This window comes from Odocoileus virginianus, chromosome 14 (assembly GCF_023699985.2).
Source record: "Odocoileus virginianus isolate 20LAN1187 ecotype Illinois chromosome 14, Ovbor_1.2, whole genome shotgun sequence".
Lineage (NCBI taxonomy): Eukaryota > Metazoa > Chordata > Mammalia > Artiodactyla > Cervidae > Odocoileus > Odocoileus virginianus.
In genome coordinates, this window is record NC_069687.1 from 42,683,130 (window position 1) to 42,702,754 (window position 19,625).

The 19,625-nt window shown below is 37.8% G+C and overlaps 1 protein-coding gene across 1 annotated transcript in view; it reads left to right on the forward strand.

The window, feature by feature from the left end:
• Window positions 1–13,822, forward strand: part of ITGA1 (integrin subunit alpha 1) — a 225,181-nt gene extending 211,359 nt beyond the window's left edge. The window contains exons 32-33 of the mRNA XM_070476666.1: window positions 933–1,049; window positions 6,971–13,822. Coding sequence (XP_070332767.1) covers window positions 933–1,049; window positions 6,971–7,015 — 162 coding nt within the window. The 3' untranslated portion in view covers window positions 7,016–13,822. The remainder of the gene's footprint in view (window positions 1–932; window positions 1,050–6,970) is intronic.
• Window positions 13,823–19,625: the final 5,803 nt, after the last annotated feature.

Sequence of the window (19,625 nt, forward strand, 5' to 3'; positions counted from 1 at the left end):
GTGACCTACTCAGAGTCAAGTGAGGGATCTGGATCAGTATCCACTCTATGCAAATACCTTCCCTGTTAGTTTTCTTTTTTACCTCTAATCTTCCCCTCCAGGTGAAGGAATGGAGATGTTCCCCATTAAAGGGAGATACATAACCTTGAGGTGTTATTGGTCATTGACAGCTACCCTAAATGAGTTTTTTTCCCCCTCAGAAATATAAGGGCTAGGACACAGAGCAGACAAGTTTTCCTGAGAGTTAGGTGCCACACTGAGAGAGCTCGAGTAGCTGTAACGCTAGAAGCTGTCTCCTCCAAGTTTACTTCAGGTGAGATCTAATTTATAGATGCTAAGAGACTGTCAACTGGACTAGACAGTGTGGTATAAAAAAAAAATGCATTGAGGAAATGCATGCACAAATTTGTTCATCCGTACCCTTGAGATTTGAGAATCTTACTGTATGAAAATTATATCTCAATTTGTTAGCAAAAAATAAAGTACATTATAATTAGAGCTAAAGTTAGAATTAGAAGACCCCTTCAGGTTTATATGTCAACAACCAGTGACAACCTTCCAGTCCAAACTTAGGCTATTATGATAATGCACTGAAGGCTATGAATAAACCTTTAAAACATACAATGCTGCTCATTCTCCCTGAGTGAAATTCACCTCTACCCTTGAGAATTCTGATTCATAGCTAGTTTACTCTTTATGTATGGATTTCTGGAGGATAAGATTGTAAAATTGTTTTGGTAATAATGAATATGACATGATTAGACATTTAGAATAGATGAAGGGCCTTTTAAAATGAACTCATTATTTTCTCCGTGGTAGTAATGAGATTGAGTACACTCTTTGGTAGAAAATTATAGCCTACAAGAACTCAGTGTTCTGGAAGTTCAAAGAGGTGTTTATCAATGTTAACAATCTTGTTTAATCATTTTCAGCTTGCTATCCAAATATCCAAAGATGGGCTACCAGGCAGAGTGCCACTATGGGTTATCCTGCTGAGTGCTTTTGCTGGATTATTGCTATTAATGTTGCTCATATTAGCGCTGTGGAAGGTAAGACTCAGAGTTCCTTAGACTTTTTTCCTTCAATTGTCAACAGCATATTGGTGAAACAAATTGATTTATCCATGCTTTGGAATATAGTATTGTATAGCCATTAAAAACACTGAAATGATAACCAAGACAAAATTAAAAAGAAAAAATATATATCTCAAACACTGTGCGCAACTTGAATCCACTTTTGTACAAGAAAAAAATAGACATATCCAAAAATTATGGAAGATCTCTCTAGAGATTGGGATTATAGGGGAACTTCATTTGTCTATAACACTGGAAATTTTAAATTAAGTATGCATTACTTTTATAAGCAGAGAAAAATGAAAACTCCCTTTTATAGAAAAAAGAAAAGAATGCATTTCTATGTAAGTTTAAGAACATAGAAGCAACAGAATTATGGTTAAGATAAAGCCCTTATCCTAATCACATATCTTTATGTATCTTAAAAATTAAATGCTTCTTTAATATATAAAAATACCACATTTTATGCAATAGTTGCATGCCTGAGTGTGAAATGAGAGATTTGTTCAATTAGTTTGACACAGAAATCTTATACTTTCACACACTCCTGTTTCAAATCCTCCTGTAAAACTAACCTATTTTTGTTAGTCAATCTGTATATTTACATATCAACAGATGTTTATTTCCATATCAGTAGATGTTTTGCTTAAATTAAGATATGCAAAATCTTTCAATCTTTGTATCTTTTTCAAATTAAGCAGAAATGAAATGATACCTTTTAGCATAAATTTAATAGAGAATAATATCTCATAGTTGAATTTAATGTTTTTCTAATGAAATATCAAATTGGCATTTATTCTAGCATTTATCACCCTATATTTTATTGTTTTGTTCAAAAGCGAAATTATCAATATGTTAAAAATAGAGATTGTGGCTACATATTCATTTTTCTAATATCCGAGCAACAGAATTGTCTTTTAATCAAATAGTTTAAATAGCAAATTTCTCCCCCATCAAATTACCAACTGCTCCTATCCACTCTGACTTACAATGGCTATCTTCGTCTTTTCGGGAGGTTATTCTCAGAGAAGATGAACACAGTTATGTTAAAGATGTATGTCAGGAGCATTTAGTTTATTAAATAGAACCCACAGGTTTTCTCCAGCAAGGTCTCCAGGACAGAACTCTGCTCCATCTCAGCCCTGCAGCTCTTCCTCCTGCTTCCCAGGGTATCCACGCTCTGTCTGTAATACCTGGCTCTGCCACACTGTGGTACCCAAGGCCTGGCTTAGTGGTGTCAAGGGTGTGCTTGGAACGTAGAAAAGGGTTTCTTTGTTTGTAAGCACCTGTGATAGGACATTTCACTGTTGATTTCTTTCAGTATGGTCTTCTAAGCACAGCACTTGCTTATACAGTTTTAGCACACTGCTGCCAAGAGAAGGGGGAAGCCAGAGCTGATACTTGAGTAGTCTCTCTCGCTGCATACCTCTCCTTAAAATTAACAAATAATTTTCAGCCCTGTTTTTTGGTCATCGGTTTGAAAAGAGCTGGAGAAGGAAATGGCTATCCATTCCAGTATTCTTGCCTGGAGAATTCCATAGAGAGAGGAGCCTGGTGGGCTATAGTCCGTGGGGTCACAAAGAGTTGGACACGACTGAGCGACTAACACTGAAAAAAGCATAAGTGTAAAAGCAAACACATTCTTCCATCCAGGATATTATTTGATGATACATTCTGATGGCTTCTTGGGTCTTCTTTTTAAGCCCAAAGGTTTAGCAACCTTTGGACAGTTCTGACCTGTAGGTTTAGTTAATTCAGTCACAGCAGCGTGAGTGCCAGTAATCAGAAAGGTATTTCCACAGTAGGGGGGAGGAAAACTAGCATTTATTGAGTGTTTACTGTGTACCAGGAAACATTTTCAGCTTCACATCAACCCTATGAGAAAGAGACTATTATGGACTTCATTTTGTAAGTAAAGAAGCTGAGGCATAGAAAAGTTAAATGTGTTTCCCAAAGTCACATGGTTTGTCAGTTTCAGAGTAGAGATCTGAATCTGGGCCATTTCACTTTTGTGTCAGCGCTATAACCCCCTAACTCTATGGTCTCCCTTGCTTCCATTCACTCTGTTTTCTTTACAATCTTTTCAACTTTTAACATATTTTATACTTGGGCACACTGAAGCAAACAGAAGTTAAGCCTTCTAAGAGTTCTCCTCTAGTAAAGGACTGGGCTGAAGCAATGCCTTTAATCCAGTGTAGTCCTCTGATGCACTCTATGGGGCAGGCTCTTAGCTCTGGAGCTCCAGGAATTGGTTTTGCTCAAGAAGGTGATGAACTCCCTTAAATATATAAAAATATTTGGTATTGGAGTGATAGTCCCTGGTTGGATTCAACCTTTTAGCGGCTCTGTTATCCTGGAAAGATCACTTGCCCTCCGCTTGCCCTAACCTCCCTGAAGCATTTTGTCTGCAGTAAGCTCAGAAAAGCTACCCTCATCCCCAGGCATCTTTTTAGACTAATTTTAGACTAGTGGAGCAGAAACCTCAGGACCAGCCTTTCTTCATTCTTCTTCCAAACCCCACCAGTCTGGGAGTTCATCAAAACTCTCAGTTTGAGACTTTGTACAGGGAGCAGGCCAAAGATTTCTCCTGGAACTAGAATTCCATTTCAAAAGGCACAGTCTCTGTAGCTTTATCTTCATAGCATAGAAGAGATTAAGACTTGACAAAGTCTTAGTAGGTGCTTACTATACTTAATCTTGAGGGGAGAAGGCTTTAGAGGACACAGGTTTAAATAGATTGGGAAGTATGTCCTGAAATATGGTAACACATGCTAAGGGAGAAGTTCAGTCATCATAACCAAAAGGATAGAATGAGATGGTCCACAAAGGAACCCTGAGAACAGATTGTTCAAGTCTTGATCTTATACTGATGTCTAAAGATCCACCCTTAATGATTTATTTACTAATCCTGTAACTTTGTTCCTCATCCAATATGCATATTGCAAGGGGAGTGTGAGTCGGGGATAGTACTGCTTCTGCCTTTTATATGTTAATATAAATGTTTTGGTGATGGACAGGGAAGCCTGGCATGCTGCAGTCTGTGGGGTTGCAAACAGTTGGACGGGACTGAGCAACTGAACTGATAAATGTTTTCATTCAACATATATTCCATATTACAACCGTTGAGCACGTATTTCTGCCAGGGACTGTTTAATCAGACTTTTGCCACAGGGTTTTTAACTGGGTGGGGGGGACACAAATAAGATCATTAAGTAAATACAAAAAGAAAAGAAAGAAAGTGAAAACTATAAAGTAAGTTTGGGTGCTGAAAACAGACTTAACTTGTTGCAAATGTTGACTAGAATTGGCCCTGTCCAATTTGAAGCTATGAACATATATTTTCCTAGTTTTCACTCTAATCACCCAACTTGCACTGAAAAACCCAATGTTAATAGAATCAGTTGGGTAGAAAACTTTTGATAACAGGAGTTGAGTTTTAAAACTAAGCTTTTCATGTGTGAAAGCAAAGGGAGGTTGAAAAGAAGCAAAAAAAAAAAACAAAAAAACTTGAGAGGGAAGAAGAAAAGATCAGGAACTGGGCAGGGCAGGAAAGAGAAAAGTCATGATTCACCACCTGCTTTTGTGAGAGCTTTGTCTGATCTATTTTCGACTCAGGACATGCAGGTACAAGTTAAAGGGCCTAATGGTTTGTGAGTCCAGAATGCGTATATTTGGCTCAGAGAAAAAGGCCTGATACGTGTAGGAGACTTTGTATTCTAGGGAAGACACGTTTATTGTTTCTTCATGTTCATTTCTTCTCTTGTCCTCTCTTTTGTGATGTCTACCACCAACTAAGTTCTGGAGTGGAGGAAGACATAAAGCCCTGAGTAAAACTTCTCTAATTTAAAACTGCATATTTTTCACCATGTATGCCCTTAGACGTCTCAATTGTTTAATAATAATTTTCTTTAAAACAATATAGGACTCCCTTGCATAATTTACCACAACTTCATGACTTAAAGGGACCTTCCCTGGTAGCTCAGTCGGAAAAGAATCTGCCTGCTCTACAGGAGACCCGGGTTTGATCCCTGAGTCAGGGAGATTCCCCGGGGAAGAAAATGGCAACCTATTCCAGTATCCTTGCCTGGAAAATCCCATGGACAGAGGAGCCTGGCAGGCTGCAGTTCATGGGGTCGCAGAGAGTCCAGCACAATTGAGCGACTAACACTTTCACTTTCTTTCACGATTAAAATGACATGAAAGTGCCATGTTTCCAAAGAATTAACTCGCGGCCTTTGCTTGAACTATTATAATCCACTCTCAAATTTTTTAAAAGAATACAGATTTAAAAGAATACTTCTCTAGGCCCCTATTTTAAAATTTTTTTAATACCCATGTTACATTAGAATATTGCAAAGGTTCCTTCCAGCTCCTATCCTCTTTTTTAATGTAACAACATAATGTTCACAGTCACGTCCGACGCTTTGCAGCCCCGTGGACTGTAGCCTGCCAGGCTCTTCTGTCCATGGGATTGTCTAGGCAAGAACATTGGAGCGGGTTGCCATTTCCTTCTCCAGGAGATCTTCCCAATCTAAGGATCCAACCCTCCCACATCTCTAGCATCTTTTGCAATGGCAGGCAGATTCTTTATCCTTTTTTAAAAATTATTATTATTATTCTATATAGTTGGAAATAATAAAGCAGTTTTAATTTTTATCACAATGCATCATGCAAAGTGACCCACCTTCACCACCATGTGGAATTTTTCATATGTTCAATTACTTCATTTTCATATCCAAATGATACAGGGTGTTTTTAAGAGTCTCTTTATGTCAAGCCTATATAGATGGATGTGTTAACACATTTAAAGTTAATCCAGGGCTTCCTTTATGGCTCAGTGGTAAAAAGTCTGCCTGCCAATGCTGGAGACATGGGTTCGATCCCTGGTCCAGGAAGAACTCACATGCTGTGGAGCAACTAAGTCCATGTGCCACAAATATTAAGCCCGTGCGACCCAGGAACCACAGCTGCTGAGCTCATGTGCAGCAACTACTGGAGCCCACTCCGCAACGGGAGAGGGCACCACAACGAGAAGCAGAAGCGCCACAACGAAGAGTAGCCCCCGCTCACCGCAACTCGAGAAAAGCCCGCGCAGCAATGAAGACCCGGCACAGCAGAGCCAAAAGTGAAAATACATCTTTTTAAAGTTAATCCAGACAACTCAGAAAGCTCCCCAACCTCCTAGCCATAGTGTACCTACCAGATTCACCATCATCTCTAATGACCTCAATTTATGACCATTGATTGTTCAGTGGAAATTTCTCTGACACATGCTTAAAAAAGAAAGATGATGGCAAAGTAGAGACAGTGCTGGATAACTACAGTTTGCATGTCTCCCAAAATATTTTTCCAGAACCCTTTAAGTTAGTTTGCTACATATATTAGTTTTTTTTTTTTTTTTTTTTTTTAATCTGTTCTTCTGTATCATCTGATCTACTGGTGGTGGGGAGGGGGTTGTTTTCTTTTTTTTCATATTTTATTCATTTATTTTGGCTGCACTGGGTCTTCGTTGCAGTGCACAGGCTTCTCGTTCTGGTGGCAAAGCACAGGCTCCAGGCATGCAGGCTTCATCAGTTGTATCAGTAAAGCTCAGTAGTTGCGGCACAGTGGCTTAGTCGCCCTGAGGCACGTGGAATCCTCCCAGACCAGGGATCGAACTCAACTGCCCTGCATTGGCAGATAGAGTCGCAACCACTGGACCGCCAGGGAAGTCCAATAACTGTCATTTCTGGACATTCAATATTACCTAATAGGTCAATTGAAAAGAATACCTCTCGATTATTTTATTTGTATGCCCACAATTGCCAACATTTTACTAAGCTAAATTTTATCTGAGATAAATATTTATTACCTAAATTCAAATAACTAATTGTGTTATGTTTGGTATTTTCTCTAAGATCGGATTCTTCAAAAGACCACTAAAGAAGAAAATGGAGAAGTGAAATGTTTGGAAGAGAAGAAGTAATTATTCAATAATCTATCCTCAGGTTTGCCTCAAATATGTGACAAGAAATTAATAAATACAGTCAAAGACACAGTCACATAGCTTTATGTAATCCACCAGGGATTAGTCATTTAGAAAATAACAGATCAAGCAAGATCCAAAAACAGTACCGTAAATATATATTTTATAAAATGTTGAAAAATATTTTTAAAAATTACTCATTTTTGTTGAGTAAGCAAAATTACAAAGTGTTTTGAAGATGAAAAATAACCTGTACAAATATGTTTATATATTAAATCACCAAAGTATTTAAGGAATACAGAAAAAGATTTTTATGATCATTGAAGCAGTTACTTTCAAAATAATATAAATTAAGCTTTTTCCATTGATTCCTGATGGATATCCACATTCAGCATGATAGTCAACATTTGTGAATGCAAAGAAAGGAATTTTACCTGAAAAAGATCACTTCCCCTCATTTAAATGAGAAAATTTTTCCTATATACAGTATGGACAGAAAATAGAATCAAATCACAGAGAATACAGTCAGAATCTTTGTGTTGGGTTCTGTGCTTGGAAAATTTTCTTTCCAAAGTGTTTGTAAAATAGTACAATTGAGCTGAAATTTTATCTAGGAGAGAAAATCAAGAAAGACTTGTTGAAAAGCAAGTGCACTGAATGGATTAATTTAAGCTTTTATAGAACACACTTAATTTTGATATTGAACTCTGAAACTCAAAACTCTTTTATACTAAAAATAACAGCAGTTTTATGTGACATAGCACTGATTTGTGATGAAAAATCATGTGTGCAGTATATGCAAAAATGATTTCTGATAATGTTGATGGATGCTGCAGAAATGCTGGTCATCTTTGCTGGGCAGCTTTTAAACATGAAGGGTCCCAGGATGTAACCCAGAGTAAGAGTTGATTCAACTCTTTGGTACATGGTTCATTCAAACCCTCAAGCTGTGAGAGTATGTTTATTTTTAATCTTTGTAAAGGTATTTAATTTTCCAAACACAATTCTTTCTATGAAAAGGCAGTATTTCGTTTCAGTATTGCATTTTACCAACAAGCCACTGCTTTTTGAATGTGTCATATCAATATTTAAATATATCTCCAGAAATGCATTTTAAAGAATTTCAAGTTTGAAACCTCATACCAACAGAAAGACATCACACTTTTGTAAGAGCTTCTTTGTTCTTGAAGTAATCATTATGGTGCATCGGACTCTACTGTAGCATAAGTTCCTAGGTCGCTCCATTTCTTGGGGAAAAAAACAACAATGAATGAATGTATATGTAAATTACTGCTGTAAAATGTGCTGTAACTTGTGCAGCAGCTCCATCTCTCTACCTGATTGACTGTCACAAGATCAGAATCCATCCTCATCTAGAAAATCCTGGGCTCTACTTTTCTCAAAAAGCAGCAAGTCAATGGAAAATAATCAAATGCCATGGATTTCTTTTTTAAAAACTAATTTCCAGGGAATTGTCTGTGGACTCAGAGGCAGCCTACCTCATGGCTCTCTCCATCTGCATCTAATATCCTGATGGTCAAAGACAGGCACCTGGGGAGTGCTGAGGACATCAGTGGCTAAAAGAAAGGCTGTCTTTCCAGAGATTTCGTATCCTCTTGCTGGCCTGTCATTTGTTCAGAAATGTCCCGTTTTAGAATTTTCTTCATTCCCACCATCTGTCTCCAGGTTCCAAAATCATTCTTTCCACCTGTCCTTTGTCTGCTCAACAAAGCATCTCTCATATTCGGAGTCGTCATGGTGCACAGCCCGCTTAGCAGCTCTGCTCCAAGCTCAGCACATTCTTAGAAATAAATCTGACAGATAAATTTTTTTTTAAATTCACACTTGTTCTCTGACTCCTAGATAAAGCATTCACTGAATCAGGAGTATGCAGATTTCAACTAAATATATTGTTAACCCAAAGGGGAAAAATAAAAAAGATGACATTTTGAACATATTAGAAAAGAGGGGAAGAGGTATTTGACCAGATCAAATAGCTACTTATAAGCTTTACACAGTTTTCAACATAAGTCATTCATGGTTTTTAAGTAGACTGTTAAATGAGCCAGATGTCCTGTTTCCCTAATATTGTAATCTTTTGAGGTTTATGTGTGTATGTGTCTATGCATCTGTGCACGTAGGTGTATAAACATACATGCACGCACACACACACACATACACGCATGCATGCATACCCAGACACAAATTGAAGAAAAAATACCTCAACACCAAGTGACAGTTTACAAGAAATAAACACACAAAAGCTACACCACAGGAGAAGTTTGGTTCATCCACTTTGCATATTCTTTTCACTTTCTTTAATATTTAACTTTAGCATATAGTTATGTAATACCTAGATATCATAAATGTAGAAGCTTTGGCTAAAATAATGTCTTAACAGTTGTCCCAAATTAACTTTGTACAGATGTCCTAAAATATAGTCAATGACTGGAAATATATAAAATGCTATTATTTTAAAACATTTAATAAGAAAAGTGATACTTACAATAATGAACTTTTATTGGTTAAATTATATTGAAAAAAAAACTTCCTTTTTTAACTTTGGTATTTTTAAAAATTAATTGTTGCTTTTGCTATAGACTGAACTATATAAGAAGTCCCTTTCCATACCAAGCCTATAGTGGTATTCTGGTAAATTATTTAACAGCTGACTTTCCAGGAGGAAAAAAAAATCCCTGATTTGTGTCATTAGCCAGTCTTCATGATCTAAATTGTTTTGTCATGGCCATTTTCAAGCTACTAACATAACCCTAACCAGCTTGTAGAATTCCTGAAAATATATATGTCAGCTCTCTTGTATCAGTATGAGCTGGCTTCGGCACACCATTGAGAGGGACTGCGCATATGCTAAGTCACTTAGTCATGTCTGACTCTTTGCAGCCCTATGGACTGTAGCCTGCCAGGCTCCTCTGTCCATGGGCTTCTCCAGGCAAGAATGCTGGAGTGGGTTGCCATTTCCTTCTCCAGGGGATCTTCCTGACCCAGATTAGATGACAATGATATAAATAGATGATAGATGGATACGATAGATAAATAAAAATATAGCATGTATATATATACATATACAAACATGCACAATACAATCAGATTTCAGATTATTCTTAAAATGCTACCCTCAAGCCCAGTAGACAAAGTGCTACACAGTTTCCTATTTTTCCATCTTAATTTCTAACATTGTAATCTTCCTTTAACATTAATAAAATGATACAAACTTGCTGGAAAAGGAAGGAGTTGAAAGTAAAAATATTAATTTTGAAGAAATTTAATGAAAATCAGACCTACACAGCTGCAAAGAAGCTGTTTCACTTTCTCTAGGAATCCAGAGCCCTGGAGCCATACCGTGAAAGGTCATTCTCTGTAAATATTTGTGATTTCTATGATTCAGTTTGAACTTCAGTGATCCAATTTATTCAGTTATTTTCTCCAAGCCCTAGATTCTCGGGCAATTTAATCTTTGAATATTTTCTATGTCATAACTGGGTTTGAAATGAGGTTTGTGGGAGGACATACTTTTATAAAACTTGATGTTTATTCAACCATAGTAATTTATAATTTTACCTTTTATAAAACCAATACCTAGGGTTAATTGGGAAACAAATATTTGCACCACAGCAAGAGGCGGTTGCAGAATGCTCGAGTAAAGTTGGGTGGGAGGAGAGGCTGAGAGAAGAGCTGGTGCGTTCTCTGCAGGCGGCCCCAGAAGGATCCCAGTTTACAGAGTGTGCCCGCCGGCGTCTATGCACTGCGCTTTCCTACCGGACGTCCTCTCGGCAAACATGTTGAAATCTGCTCCTTGTGAAAGAGCTGTCTTTTCTTCGCACAACATTGAGAAAACTAGGGAAGACTCAGGCTCAGAGCATGGCTCCTGTGTCCAGGACCACCACAGTATTGTTCAAACAGAGAGGCTTCCGGGCAAATCAGTCTTTTAGAACTGGTATCCTGTGTATCCTTCGTTGATTTTCAACACTTCTGAAGTCTCCCTCTATTAGTCTTCTCCCCAAGGGACACTTTTGAGAAGACTCCTAGAGAAAAATCTGTTTAAAATGTGTGCTCTGTTTGCTGTGAATACCAGCTGCTTTGACTTGATCACTTACACAGGATGTCAGTTCTACCTTCTTCTGTAGCAATCTAAACGGTTGGTACAGTAAATGGGATAGGGGCAAGATAAAAGGCACTTCAGAGATGGAGCATCTTTAAGGCATTTACAAACCATTATTGGGACACTCTCAGCAGTGTGGGGCTGGCAGGATTTAGCCCTTCGGTGGGTCTCTATCAGCAACCCCTAACCCCCATCCTCATCCATGGAAATTACAATATAATCTAAAATCAAAAAGAGGAGCTTTAAAATCCTCAAAATGATGCTACTACTTTTTAATTAAGATATACAAGTTAACTGTAAACAGCAGGCATTTTAATGCAAATACAACTGTAAGGTGAATCCCCTGGGCAACAGGATTCTAATCAGCTTGCTGTCCCTGATCACTTCCTACCCAGAAATTCTGAAACCACCACTGGAAATGAACTCTGCAGTGCATTACAGAAGGCTGAAGGCTGCCATTTCTGAATGGAAGCACTGTTGTACAACATCTTAAGTACAACAGTAAAAAGAGAGTTAAAATCTAACATTGTAATCTGGTGAAATAGTCAGTATTTTTGATCCTCCTATTAAAGTTCAACCTTGAGTTTAGCAATTCCAAGCAACAGCCTTTGATCATCAACCTTGAGGAAAAGTAAAGGAGTGTGTGGAGGCTCTTCAGTCCCCAGCCCATTGTCCCCACAACATGTGGTGCCCAGGACATCCAGTTCTTAAACCTGAACTCCCAAATCCACTGCATCCCAGGATCAGCCCTCCCACAACAAATGTACGCATAAGGACATGCTGAAGTTTTACCATTCCAAAAAAGATATCAATACAAGGATGGGTTATCACTTCTAATGTTGGGCTCTTTGCTTTGAGATCAGCTTTTTCTTTCCTTTCAAAGTACATTAAAGCCTTTCTTCCATAGCTAGTAAGTTCAGAACATTACACAGGACTTGCTTGCATTTTCCCTCCATCACGGGGTAGAGAATTTCAATGTCATGATGACTGGGCAGTAGGACAGGGACCATTTGCAGGATCTCTCTGCTTTCTGCCCTCCAGGAGGCTTCTTCTCATCTGTACTGTGGGGATGTTTGGTTTTAACCTGGGTCTTCTTGGAAAGGCCATTTGAAGCCTGGTGCCCCTTGCAAGGCCTTGAGGATTGGATGTTCCTTATTGGTGAGTTGAGTCTTGGAAATCCTCTAATTATCTGACACACCATGGCAATCATGGCAATACTGGGCGGATACCAGGAACACTGATAACTATGATTGTGTTTGATGTTACCATATTAAAATCACATCTTGATGAAAAAAGAGTAAGTCTGGAATTTCAGGAGCTTTTGTGCAAGAGACTGAGACTCAGCATTTAATCTTTTATTTCAGTTTGATCTGTGCAAAGAGACTGGGAACTAAACTTTAAAAAGAAATATTCTAAATGATAGGATAAAAGCCAGAATTCACAGTCACATACTGACAGTCCCTGTCCCCAACTCTGTTTTCAAGAGATGGAAAGAGGATTGGATGGGGAAGAGTGAGTGGTATAATTGTTTCTTTCTGCTACAGAGTAGCCAAGCAGCAGGGGGTCACCACACAGCACACTAATGGTGGCTTTCTGAGAGATCTTAGCATCACTGGTCCAAAGATAGGTGACAGTCTTCCTGCCATGTCCCTGAGACATCTTGCATTTTGAGAGACAGAAAAAAAAAAAAGTGGGGGAGGGGCTAAAGCTATTTATCTTTTATGTACACACCATTACTCCTCAAAATAAGCATTTTTAGCCCACATCATACCTGGCCACAATACTAACACATGTACTTCACACAAGTAAATTGTTGATTAAATAAGAGTAAAAGTATATTCTTACCTGTCTGTTAACTAGGGTTAATTTCCTGAAGTTTAACACGCTTTGGCTCAAGTAAAAACATCATTTGAAGCAGCAACAGCTCAGATCTTCTTCATTCTAGAACCATTTCGCACAGTACATCCCAATACTTGGTGTTTAATTGAGAGTCACCCCTGCCTTTATTCAAGATGTAACAGCCACCCTCTGTGTTCCTTATGAGGGAACACTGGCCTGAAGGCTCAATGGTGTACTGAGTGTTACTAGCGTCAGGTTGTAAAATTGTTAACAGACAGTGTTAAAAAGATGTGTCCATTTTATTAAAAAGAAAAACATTGTATATACTAACTATTGCCCTGAAACATGTATCATACTCACTCTAATAAACTTTTCTGCATGGTCTAACATAAAGTATATTCACTGCTTGTCTATCTGCCTCAGAATAAACTCATTAAAATGAACAGCTTAAGGGTGCATGCAAATGACTTTTATTGGACCGACTTGTTAGAAGAAAATATTTTGATTGCATTCAAGAACAAAGAAGCACTAACTCTGTTGATTCTAGTCATTTATTACGTGCCTGATTTCAATACATGTTAAAGAAGAAACTGGTTATCAGGTAACAATGATTTAAGATGACATGATTAGAAACAGCTGAGAAAGCAAAAAACTATTGTGAATGTCCTATGTGTGGTGCATCCTGTACACTGATTTGAGGTCAGAAGTTTGGTATTTTTGTATAATTCTATCTTATCTTGTGCATCAGCTGTGTATTTTACGTCAAGGTAAATAAGCATCCTGTCTTATATGTTAATAAAAAAAAATGACTCTTTTAAAGAAAAATGTGACTGCTGTGATTTTAAGTACAAGAATTTTGTCCAAGATTAGTATTTCTTCCAAAGCACCATTTTTTTTTTTTTTTTTTTTTAGCTCCTTGGTAGGTTTCCACTTTAATGCTTCTAAGTGGAAAAAACAAAAAGCAAATGCAGTCTGTCTGTGGTGCTTCCTGTATACAATATAGCAAGGAGATTAGTCTTTTGCAAACTTGAGACAAAAACCTCAGAATCCATTATTACTACATATCTTCTCCTAATGAGCTGTTTTAATAATAAATCATCTGCTGTATAATAATAGATTGGACCACATAGTATAAAACAAACCAAAAAACTAAGTGAAAAAAGTTATTTTCTCTATTCAGCCTATAGTTTAAAGAAATAATTTCATATATAAGGGCTAGAAGTAAATGCTAGAAGAAGTTTAATAACATGTGTTCATCTTACAAAAGATTTTATCCTCAAACTATGCAGTAGAGTAAATGAAGGAGATAATTTTATGGAAGAAAAAGACTGACTTACAAAGAGGTTATCTGTAAGGTCCTGGACCAAATTTGTGTCAGTACATGATTCCAATGCACTATCTTTTCTCTCTGACTATGACTTTTCCCACTTCACCCTTCACCCAGGAGGAAAATGTAGTGGAGGTAGTAGAGAGAATCTGGCTGTATTCTCTGTAAAATAAGTGGCAGGCATAGAAACACTATTTTTAAGTCTAGAGCATAGACACAACACTTACTTTTCTTATCCTTTGTGGTGTCCGATAATAAAATTAATGTGATAATCATAAGCAGATTTTAGTAACAATGTTCACCAAATAGAAGTGATCATTAAAGGGACTGCAGATAATTTCTGTTTTCTTCTTTAGAATAGCTATTTGAATTGTTTTTTAAAATGGGTGACAATTTTTAGATTAGGAAAAAATCTTTTAGGGTAAAAGGAAACATATTCACATTGTAAAACAATTTGAAATTCAGAAAAAATAATTTTAAAACAATCATTTCACCAGCACCAGAAATTACTAACATTAAGTTGTCTTGTTTCTGAGCATACATATTTATTTTTCCCATGTACCTATTTTGACATACTTCAAATCACAAAGAAATGGTATGCTGTAGGTGTTTTAATTTTTAAATTTTTTCTTTCATAGTAAAAGGATGATAGCCATCAAATTCTTTCCCTCATCCTAGAATTGGCAACAGGAAGGAAAATTACTCCCATATTCTCTCAAGTTAATAACCATTATACACATATACACATGCCATACTAGTCCAAGTGTCAAATAACTATTTCTTTAACTACTTCTTGAAGCAGCAGTGGGGCAGGGCAAAGAGTAAGGAGTAAAGAGGGAAAGATGGGAAAGGTACTCTCACTAAAAATAATAGCAACTGTGGCCTCATTTATTACACAAAACAAATTTGTTTATTCGCTCAGCCATGTCTGACTCGTTGTGACCCCATGGACTGTAGCATGGTAGGCTTCCCTGTCCTTCACTGTCTCACAGTTTGCTCAAACTCATGTCCATGGAGTCAATGATGTCATCTAACCATCTCTGTTAGATGCCATCTAATCTCATCCTCTGTCATCCCCTTCTCCTCCCACCTCTTCAATCTTTCCCAGCATGAGAGTCTTTTCCAATGAGTCAGCTCTTCACATCAGGTGGCCAAAGTATTGAAGTTTCAATTTCAGAAAATGAATGGTAATATGACAAATGTAACTCTGACCATATCAGTAATAATGTTAAAGGTAAATGGTCTGAACAGTCAAATCAAAAGTCAGAGATTGCCAAACTGATAAAAGAATAAGGTCCATCTATATGTCCTCTAAAAGAGATTCAAAGGCACAAATAAGTTGAACAGAAAATCATGGGGGAAAGATACCATGCAAATAATAACCATAAAAGAGTTGGAGGTGACTATATTAATATCAAACAAAATGAACATAAAGATGAGTGCAATTCCATACTACTCAGCAATAAAAAGGAATGAAATTGGGTCATTTGCAGAGATGTGGATGGACCTAGAGTGTCATACAGAATGAAGTAAGTCAGAAAGAGGAAATATCATATATTAACACACATATGTGGGATGTAGAAAAATGGTGTAGGTTATTTCATTTGCAAAATAGATAGTGACACAGACATAGAGATCAAACAAATGGATACCGAGGGGGAGAAGTAGGGGGTGAATTGGGAGATTGGGGTTGAAATATATGTACTAGTAATACTAAAATCACTGCAGATAGTGATTGCAGCAATGAAATTAAAAGACACTTACTCCTTGGAAGGAAAGTTATGACCGACCTAGACAGCATATTAAAAAGCACAGACATTACTTTGCCAACAAAGGTCCTAGGCTAGTCAAGGCTATGGTTTTTCCAGTGGTCATGTATGGATGTGAGAGTTGGACTGTGAAAAAAGCTGAGTGCTGAAAAATTGATGCTTTTGAACTGTGGTGTTGGAGAACACTCTTGAGAGTCCCTTGGATTGCAAGGAGATCCAACCAGTCCATCCTAAAGGAGATCAGTCCTGGGTGTTCACTGGAAGGACTGATGCTGAAGCTGAAACTCCAATACTTTGGCCACCTCATGCGAAGAGTTGACTCATTGGAAAAGACCTTGATGCTGGGAGGAATTGGGGGCAGGAGGAGAAGGGGACGACAAAGCATGAGATGGCTGAATGGCATCACCAACTCAATGGACATGAATTTGGGTAAACTCCGGGAGTTTGTTTTGGACAGGGAGGCCTGGCATGCTGCATTCATGAGGTTGCAAAGAGTCGGATATTACTGAGCAACTGAACTGAACTGAATACTCTGTATAAAATATATAGCTAATGAGAACCTATTGTATAGCACAGGGAACTCTACTGAATGCTCTGTGATTACCTAAATGGGAAGGAACTCCAAAAAGAGGAGATATATGTATACATATAGCTGATTCATTTTGCTGTACAGTAGAAACTAACACAACATTGTAAAGCAACTATATTCCAATAAAAATTAATTTTTAAAAAATGAATGTAATTCTAGACTTGAGAATTCTTGTGAGGGAAACCTGGAATTCCTCTAAGTATACAGAAATCCTAGACTTATACTTGAGTTGACTTTGATGTCTTGCAGGTTTTCAAGGACCCATAGGTGCCTGAACTTAAACATCTGTGTGGAGTAGAGGCAAATCAAGGAGTTATCTCACTCTGAGACTTGACTCTTAAATCAGCATGTAGCATCCCTAACTTGCACAGAGTTTAGTCACAATGGTTCAGTTCCTTCCCAATTTCAGGAATAATAAGGCAAGCACCATTGTCTGTAGGTAGACAGGCTGCCAGCCACTTCACAGATGAATGCTCTTTGGCCATGTGCCAGAGTTCTAGTTAGTACTTGACAGGCAAGTACTAGCTTAATTCAGTACTTGCATTAATTCAATAAAAGCAGCATTGAAACATCCACAGTTTTGGTCTTTAGCTGCCATTTCAGTCAGTTATTTTTTGTTGTTGTTTTTATAGTTTCAACCAGCTGTGTGTGGCATGAATTCATTTAGAAACCACAATCTTGAATGGCATTCCAAAGGCAAGAGTGGAAATGCCTAAACCTGGAAAATAAAGAATAGCATCCAGAATTGGCCATCAGACTGTAATTAGTGGAGCTGGAAGTTAGCCATGCCAAGGACTCTAAGCACCCTTGATGAAATGTCCAGGGCTCTTTAGTTTTACGTGCTGAGTCTCTCATTTTTTATTTCCTTCCTTCCTTAACTGTCAGACTTTTCTATTCTATTTGCACCCAAGTGCCATCTGTTACTCCTTTTCACACACTTTTCAAAGCTTTCTCTCACTCCTGCCCATTCTGCATACCTCACCATTATAATGTGGATAATTCTGCAGAGATTCCAATTAGTGTGTTGGTGGGCAGCTCAAGAATACAGCCTCTTTGTTATTGAGAAGCATCTGCATTCTCTTCCTCTAGTTCTTGCTCCCGACGTGTCCTGCTGCTGGATCCTCAATACAAAGATGCTGTGCTTTCTTACTTCTGAAATGAGGCTGAGCATCCCTTCCTCTCATGTCTATATTACTCTCAGTTACTCTCAAGCTACAACTCCTTAAAAAAGAACATATCAAAACAAAACACTTTCTCCTTTAACCCACCAACAGGAGCCACTTATCTGCAATCCAAGTCGTACTCCTTTCAGATGCTGGGGCAGTGCTTTATCTAGCTCCTCCACCAAGAAAACTTCATTTAGGGAACTCCTCAACCCTGAGGGCAAGTTGACTCCCACTGGTTCTCCAGCCTGAGCAGACAACATCCAAGGGAGAGGCCTTGGTTGCACAAGTGCATCCTCCTCCACAAGTGGACTATGGGGGAAGGGCAGGGTGTATTGAACTTCTGGTTTACCCTGTCTGCTTTCTGTTGGTTAGAGAAGTTGGCCACAGCAAACTTGTGTTGGACTGAATATGACAGAACCTATTTAACATGAAGAGAGGAACTTTCCTCACTACACAGAATTCAGAAATTGGCTGACAGCAAAAAGGAGAATAAAAATCAGATATGTTGATTGGATTGCATTTGATGACATTATTAGGGATGGGACCATCAACTGATGGAAATAATAGAGGAAGAGGGACTGCTCAGACATCCCAGGAGCTACCTAGCTCTCCAATAAGGCATTTGCTTTATGTTTAAGTATCATTTCCACAGACTATAAAAGGGAACATCATTCTCTTTAATCAATTTCTAGTCAAGACAGCCATGTGGGCTTAGCTTGACCATACCTTTCAAAAATGTGATTAAATATGAATAATTAGTCTCTCTTCTTTCCTTTCCTAGACATCACGGCATTAATACTGGCATTTAGTTTCCTTAAATCGCATTCTAAAGTCCACACCCACCACAGTTCCCTCCCCAGATGTCATTTCTGGAGCCTAGAATTTACAAGCCCCGCCCCATCTCCTTTTCTATACATGTATTTTCTTTTTAACTTGGATTTTTAACAAATTTAAAGTCATGATTTTTTTTTTAGTTTTTTTTTTTTCATGTTTTCTGGCTTATTAAAGGATATGATAAAGGATACAGATGAACAACCAGATGAAGAGATGCACAAGCTGAGGTCTGAGAGGGTCCTGACGCAGGAGGTTTGTCCCTGTGGAGTTGGGAGGCATCACTCTTCCGCCAAGGATGTGTGGGAAGCTCCTCAACCCCGCTTAAAGTCAAGATTATTATGGCATAACTTCTGTTTTTCAAATAAAACTCCTTTGAGTTTTGAAAAATGTATGTAATCATGTAACCGCCACCACAATCAAGATATAAAATATTTCTATCAAGTAAAAGTTTCCTCATGACCCATTTATCAGTTTCCTCCCCCCATCCCCATCCTCTACAATTAATCTGATTTCCGTCCCTTTAGTTTCGTTTTTTCCAGAATGTCATATCAGTAGATTCATTAAGTATGCAGCCTTTTGTATCTGTCTTTTCTCATTTGGCACAATGTGTTTGCTATTTATCCATCTTGTTGCATGTGTTGATTGTCCATCACTTTTTAATGCTGAGTAGAATTGCATTGTGTAGATGCATTTTGCGATTATATTTGTTAGTTTGCTTTTCTTATCTTCAAAACTTGTGTGTGTGACAGTCAGGAGGCACTGTATTTACATCACAGTTGTAATTTTTTTTTTTGTATTTCCTATCAGACATTATGGGAGAGAACCACCTTAGGATGCAATTTTAGGAAGTAAAATGCCAATATTAATGCCACAGTGTCTAGGAAAGGAAAGAAAAGAAACTATTCATTTTTATTCATATCTTTAAAAGGAATTTTCAATCTAA